At 38.8% G+C, this 19,269-nt stretch overlaps 1 protein-coding gene across 8 annotated transcripts in view; it reads right to left on the bottom strand.

Moving 5' to 3' along the window:
* LOC104610188 (uncharacterized protein At5g08430-like) overlaps positions 1-19,269 on the bottom strand; it is a 103,299-nt gene that overhangs the window by 71,544 nt on the left and 12,486 nt on the right. For 6 of the 8 annotated variants that reach the window (XM_010276701.3, XM_088887645.1, XM_088887646.1 and 3 more), the window contains 3 exons: positions 8,867-9,054; positions 4,002-4,869; positions 3,044-3,156 (listed from right to left, as the gene is read on the bottom strand). In XM_010276701.3, the coding sequence (XP_010275003.1) occupies positions 3,044-3,156; positions 4,002-4,869; positions 8,867-9,054 (1,169 nt within the window). The remainder of the gene's footprint in view (positions 1-3,043; positions 3,157-4,001; positions 4,870-8,866; positions 9,055-19,269) is intronic. The other 2 variants (XM_088887647.1, XM_088887644.1) reach the window with 1 other exon arrangement.

The following is a 19,269-nucleotide window of genomic DNA, read 5'->3' as shown; positions in this document are numbered from 1 at the left end:
TGCTTTTTCAATTTTTCTAATCATATATTGTGGGATTTTGAAGACTAACATATAGTAAACAGGGAGCTTAGCCAACAAAGGTGTTATCAAAGATAATCTACCACCTAAAGAGATAGTCCCTTTTCCAAACAACCAATCTTTTGGATCCTAGGGGATTCCAAAAACTACTCTCCATAGGGCTGGATCCTAGGGGGTTCCAAAAACTACTCTCCATAGGGTTGGATCCTAGGGGTAGGCCTAGATAGTTCAAGGGCCAAGAAGTGAAACCACAGTCTGTCATTCTGCAGCCATTTCAGTCTTCTTTCCTTGTCCCTCCCTACCTTCCAACCCTTGACCAATTGCAGCCTGTCTGCTTTAGAAATTAATCTACTCAACACATCAGCTAGGAATTACTCCCATCTTGTCAAGAGATTTAATCAATAATTTGTTCCCTTTTTTTCTATGATACCAATTAGGGTGGTTATGTTAAGAGATTTAGACAAGCATTTGTTATATTATATAAGGTAGTTAGGGATGTGAGAAGGAACTCCAAATTCTCGACCCATTCTCCAAGTCTTCTCTTCTTCCTCTTCTTTTTCCTTCTTATTCTTCTTATATATCTTCATTCTTCTTGTTAAATATTAGTGGTTCTTCATGGTATGAGAGCAGACTATTATTGGTATTCAAGGGTTCATCCAACTGCTGATGTTATCACCAATGGAAACTGACATCAGCAGCCATACAACCTGGCAGACTTTGGAGAGAGATGAGCCAAATTTTTTGATAGATAATGATTTTAGATGTTTTCAGTAGCGGTCTAAAAGCTATTTGATGAACATTTGAAGTTTTTGTGTATTTTTCAAGTGAAAATATAAAAAAAAATAGCATATTAAATTTTCTGATTTGATTGATCTGATCTACTTTTTTGGTGGAATTGGTAGGTAGTTTTTTGTCCATCTGACATTTTGGGAGAGACCTGACATGGTCACATGTCATTTGAGAACACGTGGACTGTACAGTGGTATGTTTCCAGCTTGCTTAAGCCCATTTCAGCTACCAAGAAGCTGCTGTTTGGTGAGGACCATTTGTTTTTGATTAGGGCCCAAAGTTCCAATAGGCTAATTACTACTGCCCACCATAGCACCACTTCCCCTCTCTCTTTTACAATTTCACCCTTGGAAACCAGTCCACAATATAGTGGTTTCTTCCTGCATCCTGTCTCTCCAGTGTATCAACAACACAATCGGCTGATCAAGGTGTCAGTCTGTATTTGATTCCTAACTGCTTTCCCATATTTTGAATGCCCTGGACTTCATGTCGATAGTGCCTCAATCCCCTACTATCATTTAATAGCCAACCTACAATAACATGGCATCACCTTCCACCATTAAATTTCTGAAATTTAAAGTTATAATCAGCATCAATCGCTGAAATTTCTGAAATTCTGCTCTGATATAGGGGTGGATTCGAGCCGAGCCAAGCCGAGCCAAATAGTACGAGGCTCAAACATGGCTTGAGACTGTTCTACAAGGCTCGAGTTCGAGCTCGATTTTGAGAAAAAATGTTTTATAAAATAAAAAAATTATATATAAAAATATTTTTTATTTGATATTTAAAAATATTTTTTATTTTATTTTATATATATAACCGGCTCACAAGCCTCTTGAGCCGAGCTCTATTAGGCTCGAGCTCGGCTCATTTCTTAATCGAGCCTGTGAACTGGGCTCGATCTCGGCTCGAAGCTCGGTTGAAACCGAGCCGAGCCAAGCTTTTCACGAGCCGATCTCGAGTGACTCGTGAAGAGCTCGACTCATGGCCACCCCTACTCTTATAGAGTCTCCATGTTAAAAAGGGCCAGAGAATAATGTTAAATGTTTCCTTCATGGTTTCTGGAGTCCCCTTTAATTCCAAGTCCCCAGTATTACCAATACTTCACCCATCAAAGTTCAGATTGAACGTATTATTAAGGGGTGGAAACCACAGCCTAAGACTGGGTCCTCCACCCAAGGAAGATCTTTCAATAATCTGCCATTTTGTTATCACATCATCTGTGATGAAAGCAAAAAAGTCAACGAAGGTCTTTACCCAGTGGGCCACTTTTACAGTGATACTTTCTATTATCACTTCATTCCTTAGCATCTTCTCATTAAAAATTCTGGCATTCCTTTCTCCCTCTCCACTGGTATTCCTTTTTTCATGTATTTCCTTGTTTAACCTCCCAAGTCCTAACCGCGTAAAGTGTTAGGAGGTTTCCTAAAAAAAAAATAAAAAAAGAAAGCAAACTAACAAAAAACTCCCAAAAGACGGGAGGAAATAACCATCCCAAAAATTTTGGACTCAAGGCCATGGGCTACTACTACCAGGAAGGTTGGGAGGTTTTGTAAACCCATTACTTGAGAATAACCATTTTCTATAGTCATTAAAAAATAATAGTGATAAGTTAATAGGGAGAAAAAGAATGGTAGAACTAGATAAGGTAAGATAAACCTTGCAGTACTAATTAAGTCAATAAGAACAGTAAAAACCTAAGACTAATGCTCCTTTTAAGTTCACTAGACACAAATAGTAGACACATTGTTTTATTGGATTAGAATTTGAAATGAATATTGGAGTTAATGCTTTAAAAACAACTGATTGATATTTGATAGTTTGCAGATCAATGGCCATCAGATTCAAACAACAAAAACCTTGACACAATCTATCATGTTAATATAATGATATAAAATAACAAAGATACAAAGAAAATAAAAAACAAAACATAAGACACATTAAAATTGACTTATACAATGGTTTTAACCATCTCAAACAATTCTTAATAAAGTAAAAGATCAAATAGTTGGTATGGTTGAAAATATTCTTCACCAAGCTAACAATTTATTTTAAACTTTCTTACATGGTTCAAACATGCAATCCAGTCCAGCATATGTGACAGCCATGATAGAACAATCTGGCTTAATTTAATTTACTTCTTCCATTGGACTTGCATAAGTTAACAAGTTGGAATGAACATAAAATTTTGATATCAGAAACCTACAGGGTAAAAAATACCAAATGCAATGTTTACCTCAGGGAAGTCATCATCAGACAGCAAGGAAATATTAATCTCTTTCCTCACATCAGTAACTTGCAGCAGAACATCTTCATTGGGATCACCTGTTCCCAATGGCTTTTTTACACCTGGTAAGATATCATATAACACAACACACAATCATAAGTTTAAAAAACCAAAGATAAGAGTGTAGATATACCCCAAATTTTATCAGCATTACAAATATACCCCTGTAACCTCCAAAAACCCAAATACAATATATCTCTCTACACACATGAAAGTTCAGGCCCTTAAATGTCACTACCCCCAAAGTACAGGGTACCTATCTATAACTGTCCCTTTTGTTGAAGAGTAGATATTCAATAGAATGGTTGTGCAACTATAATCTCCCCCCAAAATTTCTCTCCAACATTAAAACCATCATACTCTTCTCATTCTATCCCTTTCTCTTCTGTTCTGCACTATATACACCAAACACTGATCAAAGGGAGGCAGTTAATCCATTTTAACTACTTAATATTTAATGATATTGTCTTTGAAATATATAATTTAATAGATTCGAAATGCTATCTTATATTATATATGGTGATTTCCATGTTTTGATATGAAATCCATAGTTATTACTTATTAGTTAAGGCAATTGCTTTTTTCAGTATGTATGCATGACGAGTGATATATAAAACTACGAAATTTACTTAGAACTTAGGTTTTTTCTTTGTCAAATTCCATCATTTAGTTGACACTTAGGCACCTATTTAACTAGTCACTTCATTGCCATCTAGAAGGGTACCTTTTATATAGGCACTTTACAGTCACTAGACATGAAGTATTTTAAGAACTGTGTCAACTTTGTTACTCTGATTTAACGTAGTTTCAACCAGACAATTCACAATGGTTCAACTAAATAGAAGAAAAAATAAAGGAAAAAATCAAATAAAATTCAACAAGAACATAATAATCATTATAGAATTACCTACAACTTGATGCAGCTGGTGAGAATTTCTCTGTAAATAGTTATGTGGATCAGTTTTGACCCTCACAAAGCTTCCTGTCACTTTATCTGCAAAAGTCTCAGGGGTGCTCAATAGTTCCATAATTAAACTCCTTTTCAAGTAAACCAGTTTAATGTTTTTAGAAACTATGGAGGCAAAACAGCTCTTTGGGTTTTCTACAACCTTTCCCGTTCGGCAAGATTTTCCATCTGAGATCAATTTTCTCCTCCTTTGACATGACCTTGAGACATCTTCCTCCTCGTCATCCAAACTGTATCTGAACTCATCCTCCTCTGATTCTTCCTTGTTCTCGGAAAGATGCCCTTCTAGTAGCTCATAGATTTTATTTCGGCTCACACTCTTTTTCCTAAAAATAGACTTAAGTGCAGAATCACAAAGGACCTTCTTCTTTTTTTCTGGATGACCAAGATTTTTATCTCGGATATAGTCTCTTATTATATCACTCACTTCAAACTGGGAGAGTTTTTTGCTTGTATCCTTCCCAATGGATGCAAGAAATTCTATTAGATCTTTTGATCCCCATCCAATGAACTCTTTTTTCTTTGATCTGAACTTTTTCATCTTCTTCATTGAAAAGAACAACTGTCCCCTGGAATTATCAACTTCCTCCATTCTTTCAACCAGATCAGAGATTAATAGTTGATCTGCTTCTTCACACTTAGTCAATTCATCAGAATCTGATCCACTCCTGTATTTCTCACCTTTCTTTAACCGTGAGTCTGCAAAATGGAGGTTTTCCAATGTTAAACCTTCTTTTTCCTTTACTATCTGCCAATATTCCATAAATAGAAACTCGTACGTTCCCGTGTCTTTGAAATCAACCTTGCCCTGCAAAATAAGGAAGCTGAAGTCAATAATTGGATAAAAATAAATTAGGCATTCTAACAGCATGAATTCAATAGAAAAGAAAGAAGATAAACTCTGCTATTTCTGGGGCTACAATATCCAACATCATTGTACATATGTTTTATCTATGGTCCAGTAAATGTAGTGAATTTTCTTGTCATACGTGGACAGGATGCACCTATATTTTTTATTGGGTTATTTGTATATTTATTATTGGGCCTCTGTGTCATTGGTCTTTGTGCCAAGTCCTTATTTTTTATTGTTGCCGCTGATGGTTTAAAATGTCCATATATTTCATAGTATAATTTCCATGACATATTTCCTTGTTCTTTTCTTTTAGTGATGAGTGACATATTTCCTTGTTCTTTTCTTTTTGTGATGAGTGACATATTTGCATTTCCATAGGTACCAACACGAGAACATTCTGGAAACACATATTTCCCAATTAAAACTACCAGTGCTATGTGGAGTACAAGAGGTGGTACTATAACAACATAGAATTTCATTTCTGCTATATTCATTTTCTGGGCATGTTGTTTCTTGACTGGCCAGCACTCCACTTCATACGACAAAGCTGGCCTTACAACTGTTTTATACAACTTCCCTTTTAATCTATGTGGTACTTGCCTATCACATAAAAGTCCAGATGCACCCCTTCATTTTGCCCATCCTGCTCTAATTCATTGGGTGACATCCTCCTCAATCTCTCCCTTGTTAGGAATTATTGAACCAAGGAGTTGGAAAGGGACACTCCTTAGCTAATTCTGGTAGGTATCAAGATTGGATAAGTACATTGTTTTTTGCATTGGAAGGTGTACAAGGGGAAAATTTGTTTTGGAGACCATAGACCAGTGACAAAGTTTTTATTCCTTTGCCCTTGCCAGTCTATGACGGTTAGTCCCTAGCATTGTGTTGTTAGCCTAGCTTTCACGTTAAAGTAAGGGATTTTTTTAATCTTATATTCTTAATGAGTGCTCATATTTCAATTTTGGATATGGGACCGAACAAACAGAATGATGAAACAGGATTAATGATTTCATGTAGCCAACCCCATATAGTTGGGAAAAGACTTATATAATATATTCTTCATGGAACCCCATTTGATCTTAAGCTCATAAGTAAAGATGATGCACACCACGTACCTTGACTCTTTTTCATGGAATTGGAATTCGGTCCTTTCTTATGCCAACATTAATGCAATTCTTTATGTTGACTTGTCGTTTTTTTATCAATGACTTGTCCTTTTTTTATTTGTAACTAATACAAATTTTATTGGTTGTAAGTAAATGAATGAAAGAAATTGCATACAAAGTAGTGTGCCAAGTATTCCAAAGATTGCCTAGCCTATGCTAGCCCCTAAAGGGATGAGAGATTCATCATATGGATGGCCGAACCCTGCAAGAAGGTTGGGCGAAATTTCAAAAATTTCCCTCTCCCACGTGGGAATCACATTCCCTATTTTAAAAAACTTCATTTTCAATGATCAATCTTGAACCTAAACCAGACCAGATCTGAAACTAAAAGGGAGTGGAGGGTTATACCTAATACGAAGTAATAGTAACCTCCAATGAAGGTCTTCACGCCCAAGGATGAATCCAAAGACTACTTCCACCGAAGATGACACGGTGCAGGATGAAGCAGAATCAGCAGGATAGCTCTTCAGCAAAAACCTAATTCTTCAGCAAGAATCTGATGGAGGGCGAGTGAGCACGACTTCAGATCACCTTTTATGCCAAAAGGTGATATCAAGAACCCTTTCTTGATCGCTCCCAGAGTGGAGATCGAACTAGTATGGCGGCAGGAACAGGAGAGAGAGCAAAAAACAGGAGTAGTCGAACTGCAGGTTCTCTCTTTGTAACCTTTGAACTGAATTGTGTGTTGGAGGTTCTCCATGCTCCTCTATTTATAGCCTTTAAAGAGAGCATCTCCTAATCCCATTAGGAGTTTCCTAATCCAAATCTTGTATTTGGATCTGGACTCTCTTTAAAGAGATAAGGATAATCCCTTATCTTATCTGCAAATAAAGATCAGCCCTCCTAATCTAATTACGAGTTTCTTGATCCAAATCTTTATTTGGATCTGGACTCTCTGAGTGGATAGAGACAACCCCTTATCTTATCTGTTAATTTAAATCCCAAAACCGCCCCTCTTTAATTAATCTCATTAAGCCAGTTCGAATTGAGCTTTAGGCCCATTAAGTCTATGTGCTCACTTAACCTCCAAACTACTGCCCAGTTGGATATCCTTGTATTGTGTGGGACCCAAGCATCGATCTACACATCAACCACATAGGTTCAGTCCAACCTCTATTACAAGGCCTGGCCAAATTCACTATAGAGGACAGTGAACCCCTCTCATTAAGCCAATTCGAATTGGGCTTTAGGCCCATTAAGTCTATGTGCTCACTTAACCTCCAAACTGCTGCCCAGTTGGATATCCTTGTATTGCGTGGAACCCAAACATTGATCTACACATCAACCACATGGGTTCAGCCCAACTTCTCTTACAATGCCTAGCCGAATTCACTGTAGGAGACAGTGAACCCCTGAGCCCATCACCATGGGCTCTTAATGGGCCCAACATTTACACTAAATGGTCCCTGGGTCAAGCACTGCTCGACAAGAGAGGACCTCTCCCTCATCTGCAAGGTACAATGTTGTACTCTCTACTCACATGGATCCCAGGAATTAAAACATTTTACAAACATTTTGAAACCATAATATATATATATATATATATATATATATGTATATCTCTATATAAACATATTTTGCAAAACAAATTTCAACGGTTGAAATCGATTGCCGGCAGTTTTGGTTTCCATCAGAGAGAGTGCATCCCCGATCATTCACTTTGTCCGACAAAGGGGTTGATCCTGTCACTATGATCATCCACTCGGATGAATTCTCGGACTGTCCCAACATACCCAGGTTTTGACCCCCTCTAAGGATCTCACTGATTGGCATATCAAAAACAGTCCAATTTGACACCTAGTGTAGTATCATAATCGAGTCTAAGGGTCAGGTGTGACGTTTCAGTTTTGCCCATCTATCTCCAAGGTCCAGGGCAATACTGGAATTTTGGTCCGGTTCAAGGTTTCAAGAAAACCCACACTACATGTACATCACGTCTCACCCTGGCAGTTGAGACAGGCCACCCCAACCAACTTGGCAGCACATGAGTGTCAGCCTTGGCAAGATAAATCTCCCTAGATCTATCCAACGACTGTGAAGATTCTAAACTAACACGAGTCTCATATGTGTCCAGTTTAAGGGTATTACACAGAAACACAACATGATAACATGAATCAAATATGTACTTTATTCATTTACATTAAATGTCATAATGTACATCATTCTGATTGGAGCTAAGGGCATATACTGTCTAACAACCCCCACCCCTATACAACACTTCTACACCCCCCCACCTTGGTTAATAGCACATCAATACAATTGTTTCCTAGTTGCACCCTGTTTTGCCAATCCAACCAAAGAGTTGGCTCAACATCTTCACATATAAGTAAAGAAGACTACATGTTGGAGTTACAACACATACACACAATGTTGAAATTGTAGATCAACATCTTAGCATTACAGTATCAAGGGTTGTGAAAGTCTGCATCAAAGCCAGATAAAAAAAAAATTAAATGTGAAGAAAATTACCCATAAAACACTATTAAACAATCGGATATTACAAAAATACAAATGGAAAAAGCTGAAACATAGAGCTGTTATTATGTGTTTTCTGGCATGACATCACAATGATTTCTATCATTCACTCAAACGTTCTAATGATATTATTATGAACCTTTCAAAGCTCTCTAGTAAATGCAATACAGGAATGCGATTTTGAAACCAAAGAATACCCACGGTAGCTCAAGAAAACTATGCAATGAAGATAAAGTAGTTTTCTTTTCCACTTATTTTTTTATTTTTCATTTATTTCCTTTCTTATAGCTCTATAAGAAAAGCATTCATACCCCATCAGAGTCAACATCCACATTTTCTTCAATGAGTAGTGTAAGCTTTAAGCAGTGATTGCAGAAGCCTTTCTTCCCTCTAATTTGCACAAACTCAGATTCTTTTATGCACCGCTGGCAAACAGCATTTGTACAGCACAAGCAATGAAACTTCGGGCTTTTGTTGCAAATGAAGCAAGAATGCCAACCTATCAAATATAAAGACTGAAATCATTTACACGTTATATTTAAATACTCTATTTAATTCTGAAGAGGATTAACATGCAATATTGAAATAAATGGCCAATTCCATAACCATTGGGAGGGAACAGTTCTCAGTTCTCATATCTATACTAACTAGAACCAAGGTTCAAAATATTGGTAGCGTGTATTGTATGGTTACGTAATCAGGATACACTTTGGATATGCATGGATATGGTGGAAATATATGTATATACTTGGATACAATATGGGAACTCCGATAAATCCCACAAATACATTGATAACACTAAATAAATATGAGCTGCTAGAGACAGATTGAGAGAGAGAAGAGAAAGAGGGAATCATTTGTATGGATGTATCTAGAATGAGTGACATCATCCAGAAAAAGAATATTTATATTAATAAACTGAAAGGATCATTCTATCCTCAAATAAAAGAATATGTACAAGTATAATACAATCAATATAGTGTACAAGGAGTATGATACAATGGTACTCCCAAGAAACAAATAAAGCAAATAATAGCAATATTATCCCTTATCTCCAATATATTCCTTACACTCCCCCTCAAACTGATGTCGAGGAACAAGAATCAGTTTATCCATGAGAAAAGTATGTCTGGCACTGGTCATAACTTTAGTGAATATGTCCTCCATTGAAGTCATCAGAGACATGAGAAGTGTTGAATGAACTTTGGAATGTGAAGAAAACTTGAAAATTATGGAATCTAAGGTGTTAGGTGGATTCCGAGCTGATGTTTGGTCAAATAAAGGGTTAAGAAGATTTATATAGGGCATCCAAATATGAAATCAATGAAACATGCCTTGTTAGAAAAGGACAGAAACTATCAAAACACAAAAAAGTTAACTAAAAATTTGAACAAAACATAGCTTGATCAATTCAAATTTTCAATGAACTTCTTCAATGAAGATTTGTGAGCTTTTGATGGTTGTAAACATTGCTTGGAATATTAGAAAGAAAATAGAGAATGAAAACTCAACCAACTATACTTTTTTTTATAGGTAAAAGTTCATTAAAATTTCATTAGTAGCAAAAGATAAATGTCTGTTACAAGCATCCCAAGGGGGGGCGGAGGTGCAGCCTCACTCTTTAAAAGACAAACAGCACAAAAATTACAAATGGGCCCAATACAACTGATCCCTAGTTACTCCATGCTTAGCTACATAGTCATCAAGCGCATTAGCCTCCCTTCGAACCCATTGTATAGTCAAATTCATATGTTCTATTAACCATTTGAATTTCTTCATTTCATTTCTATAACACCATATCATTGAGTCTAGATCTCTAAGACAGCCCACCACTAACATGGAATCCCTTTCTATCTCCAAATTCTACAAACCTATCTCTCTTGCAATTTGTACACCTTGTAGGACTACATACAGTTCGGCACTTAAGGAGTCTCCATTCCCCATCGGTCCTGAATAGAGTGCTCTTAAATTCCCACCGTCTTATGGCCCCTCAATTTCCAAAAAGGCATGGGTTGCATTGACTGCTCCCATCAAAATTTAGTTTCATAAAGCCTTCAATCAAAGGTGTCAAAACCAACCGTGTTTTGTCTTCTGCACAAAACTAGAAGCCACTGAAAACCAATTCCTCCAAATATTATCAAAGGAGAAATGTTTGAACAATTCCTTAATTTGTAGCTAGTGTATAATTCTGGTCACTACACAATCCATAATTTGTTGTTTGCTTCTCTCCTTCTCTTGGAAGATTCTAGCATTTCTTTTTCTTTCCCATAATGTCCAAACTACTCCAGATCTAGTGCACCTCCACATTATTCTTCCCTTCTCTTTGACCAAGCAAAGGTAGATGGATCAAAATATCAAATAGCATCTTAATCTCCATTGGCATATTCCAAATGTGCCCAAACAAAGAGAAAAACCACTCCCAAATTTCACCATCTAATTTACAAGGAGTACACCAATTCGAGAATATACACGGAAAAGGCCTCCTCTTTTGCACGTAATCCAAAGTGTTCATTTTCCCATATACCACTTCCCAGCAAAAAGCCTTAATTTTAGGGGGAATCAGCTAAAACAAACTTCCTTACAAGGAAATGGCGAAGAAGAAGGGAACTGGCAAAGAACTTTAAAAAAAAAAAAAAGTGACAAGAAAAGAAGCCTTTTAGGATTTGGACACCAAACTCCCCTATTTGGTTTAGAAGGCTCTAGGCAGACTTTATCAAGAATAAGAAGAAGCTCTAACAAACAAGTAGCTTCTTCATCCCTCAACCCCCTTCGAAACCCAAAATCCAAACTGTGACTCATAGGTAAAATAGGATGGACTAGAAAACTTGAAATCATCTCATTTTTGTACAGGGAAACAGAATACAAGGATGGAAACAAGTCTTTAAAGGTCGGTCACCAAACCAAGTGTCTTCCCAAAAACGAATTAAGTTCCCTGAGCAAACATCATACCTAATAAACCTGAAGAACTAAGGAAGAAAGTTGTGGATTGCTTTCCAAGGTAGCCTGACGTGATACACTAACATCCCAAGCACTCTCCATTCTCCCATGAATATTATCCACTACCTCACCCCACAAGTTACATTCCCAAGATGTAACCCCCCCACACACACCTTCCTTACTTTTACACATGTGGTGATTCGTGGGGATTGGGAGAGAGAGAGAGAGAGAGAGAGAGAGAGAGAGGGAGGAAGAGAGAGGTACGGTTGAGAGGAAAAAAGTAACTACTGGCTGCCGCCAGTTTTCTATTTATATTAACTTCATAAAAGAATCAGAAATTACAAGTATGCCCCTGGCGGCATACCTAGAATCAAAATAATAAGAAAAAGAAAGAAGAAAAAAGAAACAAGTAATTGTAACTGTCCAACACCCTACTAACAGCAACTATAAAGTAACAATTAAGTAAGCCTTACAACACTCCCCCTCAAGTTGGGCTGAAGATGTCTATCATGCCTAGCTTGTCACATAACTCATTGTGCCGCGAGCACGGAAGCCCCTTTGTAAGGACATCAGCAAGTTGTTCCTTAGAATTGACATAAGGGATGCAAATTTCCCTTTTTTCCAGTTTCTCCCTTATGAAGTGTTTATCCACCTCAATATGCTTGGTCCTCTCATGTAGGATTGGGTTGTTGGCGATGTTTATTGCAGCCTTGTTGTCACAGTAAAGGGACATAGGACTATGAACAACAACTCCAAGCTCCCCTAGAAGGTTCTTTAGCCAAAGGACTTCAGCCACCCCATGTGTCATAGCTCTATATTCAGCTTCAGCACTTGACCTTGCTACCACACTTTGCTTCTTGCTCTTCCAGGTCACCAGATTTCCTCCCACAAATGTGCAATACCCACTAGTGGACTTTCTATCATCCACAGCTCCTGCCCAATCAGCATCTGTAAAGACTTCCACCTTTAGGTGATTGTGTTTACTGAATAGTAGGCCTGCTCCTGGATTATTCTTCAAGTATCTAAGGACTCTCTTTACTGCCTCCATGTGTGGCTTCTTAGGAAAGTGCATAAACTGGCTCAGGACCCCAACGGAATAGGCAATGTCTAGACGGGTCATGGACAGATAAATCAGCTTTCCCACTAACTTTTGGAACTGCTTCACATCTTTCAGAGGTTCACCAACACAATCACCTAGCTTGTGGTCCACATCCATAGGAGTATCTGCTGGCCTTGCACCTAATTTACCTGTATCCCGTAATAGATCAATGGTGTATTTCCTTTGAGAGACAAAGATACCATTTTCTGAGCGGGCAACTTCAATCCCAAGGAAATACTTCAGGAGTCCTAGATCTTTCACTTCAAATTTAGATGCAAGGAATTGTTTCAAGTTCAGTATCTCTAAGCTCCAAATTCCTGTAATGATGATATCATCTACATACACTATCAATACAGCAACATGTTCCTGACATCTCTTCACAAAGAGTATATGATCAGACTAACATTGTTTGAATCCCATCTCTTGAACTGCCATGTGAAACTTACTGAACCAGGCTCTGGGAGACTGTTTTAAGCCATAGAGAGACTTTCGTAACTTGCACACCTTATTTTCACTCCCCTTGGCACAGAATCCAGGAGGTTGAACCATATATACCTCTTCTTCTAAGTCACCATTCAGGAAAGCATTCTTTATGTCCAGTTGATGCAATTCCCAGTCAAGATTAGCAGCTAAGGACAGGAGAACCCTAATTGAATTCATCTTAGCCACCGGGGCAAAAGTCTCATCATAGTCAACCCCATATACTTGTGTGTACCCTTTGGCCACTAGTCTTGCTTTGTACCTTTCGACTGTTCCATCTACCTTGTGCTTAACTGTGAACACCCATTTGCACCCCACGGGGTCTTTCCCCTTTGGAGGATCCACCAATTCCCAAGTCTGATTTTTGTGGAGGGCATTAATCTCCTCCTTCATGGCATCTACCCATTCAGGGCATTTTAAGGCTTCTACAACATTTTTGGGAACAGGGATGCAATCAACTGCTAATAGGAAGGCTCGGTACGAGGGGGAAATGTGGTCATAGGAGACAAAGTGGGTAATGGGGGGTGTTTGGTAGTGCAGGACCTGACTCCCTTTCCTTAGGCAATAGGAATGTCAAGATCATCCACAGTAGTAGAGTTAGGGGGTGGACTTACCTCCTAGGAGTCTGATGATGTCAGTTGCTCAGTGTTTGGATACTCCACATCTCTATCACACCGCTGATCTCTCCGACGTGTACGTTGGAAGACACGGAAGGGAATAAGGTCCGGAATAGAAGGAAGAGATACCTGAACCTTCTTCTCCTCTTCCACACTATGACTCTCCCCCTGAGGAGAAGGAGGGAAGAATGGCTCGGACTCAAAGAAGGACACATCCATAGACACAAAAAATTTACGACTAACTGGGTCAAAGCACAAATACCCTTTTTGAGAGGAGGGGTACCCTAGAAAGACACAAGGAATGGACCGAAGGTCTTACTTACCTCAGGATGGAGACAAATCATGGACAAAGGCCCGACAACCAAAGACTCTCATGGCGATGGAAAATAAAGGAGACAGAGTACAATAACTGATGAGGAGCCATGTAGTTCAGTACACTAGAGGGCATGCGGTTGATGACATACGCGGCTGCAAATATAGCATCCACCCAAAACCTTTTTGGGACATTCATGTGTAACATCATCCCGCGGGCTACCTCAAGAAGGTGTTTGTTTTTCCTTTCTACAACACCATTTTGTTGTGGTGTTCTGGCGCATGAGCTCCTATGAATAGATCCGTGGAAGGTGAAGAACTCATTGAGCTCCTCATGGAAGTATTCCTTCGCATTATAAGATTGGAAGATCTGTATTTCAACATGGAACTGCGTAAACACCATCCACTAGAAGTCTTTCACTATCTTTGGAACTTCGTCTCTGCTACGCATAGGAATTACCCATGTATAGCGAGAGTAATCATCGATCAATGTAATAAAGTACTTATATCCGCCCTCAGAGATTACATTGGTAGGCCCCCATACATCAGAATACACAACATGAAAAGGAACATTTGATCTTTTATTACTTGAGTGAAAAGTTGTTCTACATTGTTTGTTCAATTGACACGTTTGACACATGAACTCTGACACTGAACATGACTTAAATAAAACTGGAAACAAAGATTTAATTATTTCGAAAGAAACATGACCTCAACGACTATGCCACAAGAAAATTTGACTCTTATTTGACTGACTATGCGACTCTGTTCTTGATTCTTTGCTGCCCACTTGGGTTTCCCGTGGATGTCCCAACAAGTGTCACGTGTATGTCGTGAACGCCTACAGTGGGTACAAAATAGCTTATCTTTATCATCCGCCTTCTTAGGGTCACTTTTCTTTCCCATGGAGCTATTATTCATTGCAGCCAAGGCAACTTGTTGCTCCCCCTCAGCTGTAACCATCACATTCCGCTTGCTTTCTTTAGATTGGACAAGGGAGTATACCTCGTGGACCGTAGGCAACTCTTTGCTTCCTAGGATCTGCACCCTCAACGGTTCATATGCAGGGTTCAATCCAACAAAAAAGCAAACACCCGTTGCTAAGAGACCAGCTTCCTGTAGGCCTTAGCATCATCATCGTGCTTCCACTCTATGGCCTAATAATGGTCCAATTCCTTCCATGTGGAGGTAAGGGCTGAATAGTATGAAGACAAGCTACGGTTTTCCTGTTTACATGTTGAGGATTCAGCTTGCAACTGGTAAACCTTGGCGTAATGCCTTTGCTCAGAATAAGTACTTCTGGCTTGTTCCCAGATCTCACTGGCGGTGTCTACCCACATAAATTTCTTTTTCACATCAGGTTCCATGGCTGCGAGGAGCCAAAACATCACCATACTGTTTTCTTGGTCCCACCTATCATGTTCAGCCATCTCACCCTTCCATTGATGTAACCAGCTTTACCCCTTGCCGTTACATAGAGTTTTACACTCTTAGCCCACTCTAGGTAGTTCAAACCGTTTAAAGGGGTAATTGGCATGGGAAAAACCATGTTTTCACCTCCCATACCCGCTGTGCTGCGGGTTGGTGTAACCCCCGATGAAGTTAATTCATGACTTGCCATCGAATACTACTAAAAACCAGTCCAAATACCACCCAAGAACACAGCCGTCACAATCAGAATGTGAGCAACTCAGGGTTTACTCCTAGAATGTGAGCAAAAGAACATTAAATACTGCTGAGAACAAGGAGTTCAGTCAACACAACGTCCAAACAGAACAATAACCCAGTTGGGTAATCGGTTCAGCACCACCAATACAGACATTACAATCAGTTTGACTGTAGTTCACACACTCTAACCATCCAACGTCCAAACAAATAACTATATAATCAAGGCATGAGCCCTACGCACCATCGGCCAAAGAAGGCCGAGACAAACTGAAACAAAAAAACACACCTGTTCAGCACTTGTACGAAGGTGCTAATCTGAACTTGACTTCACAGCATCGAACAGAGGAGTCTGCACCAGCATCACCCTTCTCCGACTTGAGTTTTCTTGCTATTACAGCCAAGAGAAAGAAATCACAAAAGCTGCCACCAGAAACTGCTAGGGTTTCCCAAAAAAAACTACTGCCAAAAACTGCTAGGGTTTCTGTAGAAACAACCGCCAGAAACCTGCTAGGGTTTCTGCAGAAACAGCCATGTCCAAACACTTTTTAAGAATAGGGCAAGAGGGATGGTAGGTCTTTGTCAACCCAGAAAACCTTGCTCTGATACCATGTGGTGATTCGTGGGGATTGGGAGAGAGAGAGAGAGAGAGAGAGAGAGAGAAGGAGGAAGAGAGAGGTACGGTTAAGAGGAAAATAGTAACTACTGGCTGCCGCCAGTTTTCTATTTATATTAACTTCATAAAAGAATCAAAAATTACAAGTATGCCTTACAACAACACGCAACAACACCCTACTGACAGCAGCTATAAAGTAACAATTAAGTAAGCCTTACAACAACACGCAATCTCCCAATTGATTAAATGGTCTTTTCTAATCCTTCCTGGCTCCCAAAGGAAATCCCTCATAATTTTTTCTAGTTTCTTTTCTTCCCTTGGTGGAATCCTAAAAATATAAGGTTAATAGATAGGTAGGTTAGCCAAAGTTGATCTTATCAGGGTAATCCTCCCTCCCAAAGAGATGTAATTCCTATTCCAGGCACCCGATCTCTTTTCACATCTATCTACATCTGGGTTCCAAAATCTGCTTTCCTAAAGGTTGGCTCCTAGAGGAAGCCCCAAATAGGTCAAAGGCCAGGGGGTAATATGACACTCCAAGCACTCCACTGCCAAATTTAGGACATTCTCCTCAATATTAATCCCTACTATACAACTCTTATCTAAGTTAATTTTCAGATTTGACACATTTTCTTTTGTTTTTTTTTTTGATAATTCAGATTTGACACCTTTTCGAACTTCTGGATCAATTCTTTTAATCTCCTCACTCACCTAGGATCCCCCCCTTCACAAAATATGATATCATATGCAAATTGGAGGTGAGTAATTGGAACAATGTTTCTGCCCACTCTCCATCCCCTAACTTCATCTTCCCTATCTACTTTAGATAAGAGTCTAATAAAAACATATGCCACTAAAGTAAAAAAGGAAGGGTGAGAGAGGGTCACCTTGCCTTAACCCCTGCAAGCTAGGAAGAAATCTTTCACCACTCCATTAACAAGGACTGAAAAATGACAAGACCGAACACATCTTCTACACATTCATTGGATATCAAGATTTGATCAATTATTTGTCTCCCTTGAACAAAAGTTCCTTGAAACTAGCTTATGAGAGAGGGGAGTATTTCTTAAACCCTCAAAGAGTGGACCTTAGCAATTATTTTGTAGATACTCCACCAACTATATTGAGGGACCACTTATAGTCAAGAACAATGCCATATATGAGTAGTGGGGAATAAAATATGCTACATGTAATCAAAGGAAAGGATTTAATTTTATTATAGGTAGGAATGTCAGGGGTCGGGTTAAGTGGTAAACCCGCCTTGACCCCACTCCATCAGGTCAGGATTGGATTAGCCTTAAGCAGATTTCAGGTTGGGTTTTTAAGGCCAACCTATAGCCATAGTAGCATTATTTGTAGATATAGCTGGTTACCATTCATGTGACCATGTGGGTCAGGTTTGGCATCCCATTTCATTTAGTTTAATCAGGTCAGGTTAGAGTCGCTTCGATTGAGTTTGGGTTGAGCAAAACCCATTTTGAACCCAATCCTTCAACATCCCTAATTTCAAGCTAGGTTAAGGGCCATAACTTCAATGGACTATTAGGTGCCAATGGCACAAAAATGACACCAGATGTGATTCAAACCGATACAAAATAGTAGAATAATTTAGATTAAAGCAAAAGAAGTAGAGAAGAAGAAGAAGACAAAAAGAAGAAGGAAGAATGGAGAAGAAAGGAGAAAGAAAGGAGTAGTTCGATGATCTCCTCTTTCCCCGCACTAATCTTTTATTAATCTTACTAAAGTTACATAATTTACAAGTCTGCCCTTAAGAGGGCGTCCACATCATCATCACACTTGGAAAACATAAACAAGAGCTAAAGGCCCATAAAGAAAAAGCCCAATAAGAAAACATTACAAGAAAGAACTAATAAGACACTAAGGGGCTACGGCCCATTCGGCCCAATCCCTCTACACTCCCCCTCAAGCTAAGCATAGATATCAATAATGCCCAGCTTGCTTATATAGTGAACCAGCTTTCCTTTAGGAGCACCTTTTGTCAAAACATTAACCAATTGTTCTTCAAAAGCAACAAATGGTAAACAGACTTCTCCTGAGGCAACTCTCTCTCGTATAAAATGCTTGTCAACTTCAATGTGCTTAATTCTATCATGTTGAACAGGATTATGTGCAATGTTGATAGCAGCCTGGTTGTCACAATATAACATCATTGGCTTCTCACAATCTATACCCAATTCTTCTAAAAAGTGATCTCAACCACAAAAGTTCTAAAACTCCATGTGGCATTGCCCTGTACTACACTTCAACTGAGGATTTAACCACTACAGACTGCTTCTTACTCCTCCATGATACAATGTTCCTTTCTACCATAGCACAGTAACCTGAAGTGGACCTCCTATCATCAATACATCCGGCCCAATCAGCATCATTGTATGCTTCCAACTTCATGTGTCCATGGTTAACAAACAAGATACCTTTTCCTGGAGTTCCTTTTAGATAGCACAAAAGCCTCTCAACAGCTACTAAATGTGTATCTTTGGGAGAATGCATGAATTGGCTAATTACACTAACTGCATAGGAAATATTTGGTCGAGTCATGTAAAGGTTTAATAACTTCCCAACCAGCCTCTGGAACACTCCCTTATCAATCAATAGTTCACCATCAGTAACTGACAGGTTATGATTTAAGTCTATAGGAGTAGAAGCAGGTCGAGCATCCAATTTTCCAGTCTCTGCAAAGACATCAAGAACATACTTCCGTTGAAAAATGAAGATACCATCCTTAAATTTGGCAACTTCAATTCCCAAGAAATATCTAAGTTCTCCCAAGTCTTTAATTTCAAACTCAATGTTAAGAAAACTTTTGGGATGAACTTCCTGAGTATCATTACCAATAACCACAGTATCATCAACATAGACAATCAGAAGGGTCACTAAGAAAACTTTTTGGAGTGATGTTGTGCTTACATCTTGCTTCCTAATTAACCAGATGCCTATTCCCATCTTGAAGGCCATTCCCCTTTCACC

Source organism: Nelumbo nucifera, chromosome 5 (genome assembly GCF_055504915.1).
Source record: "Nelumbo nucifera cultivar China Antique chromosome 5, China Antique-T2T, whole genome shotgun sequence".
Lineage (NCBI taxonomy): Eukaryota > Viridiplantae > Streptophyta > Magnoliopsida > Proteales > Nelumbonaceae > Nelumbo > Nelumbo nucifera.
The sequence above is the reverse complement of the archived record's forward strand: the minus strand, read 5'-3'. Positions and strand labels throughout refer to the sequence as shown.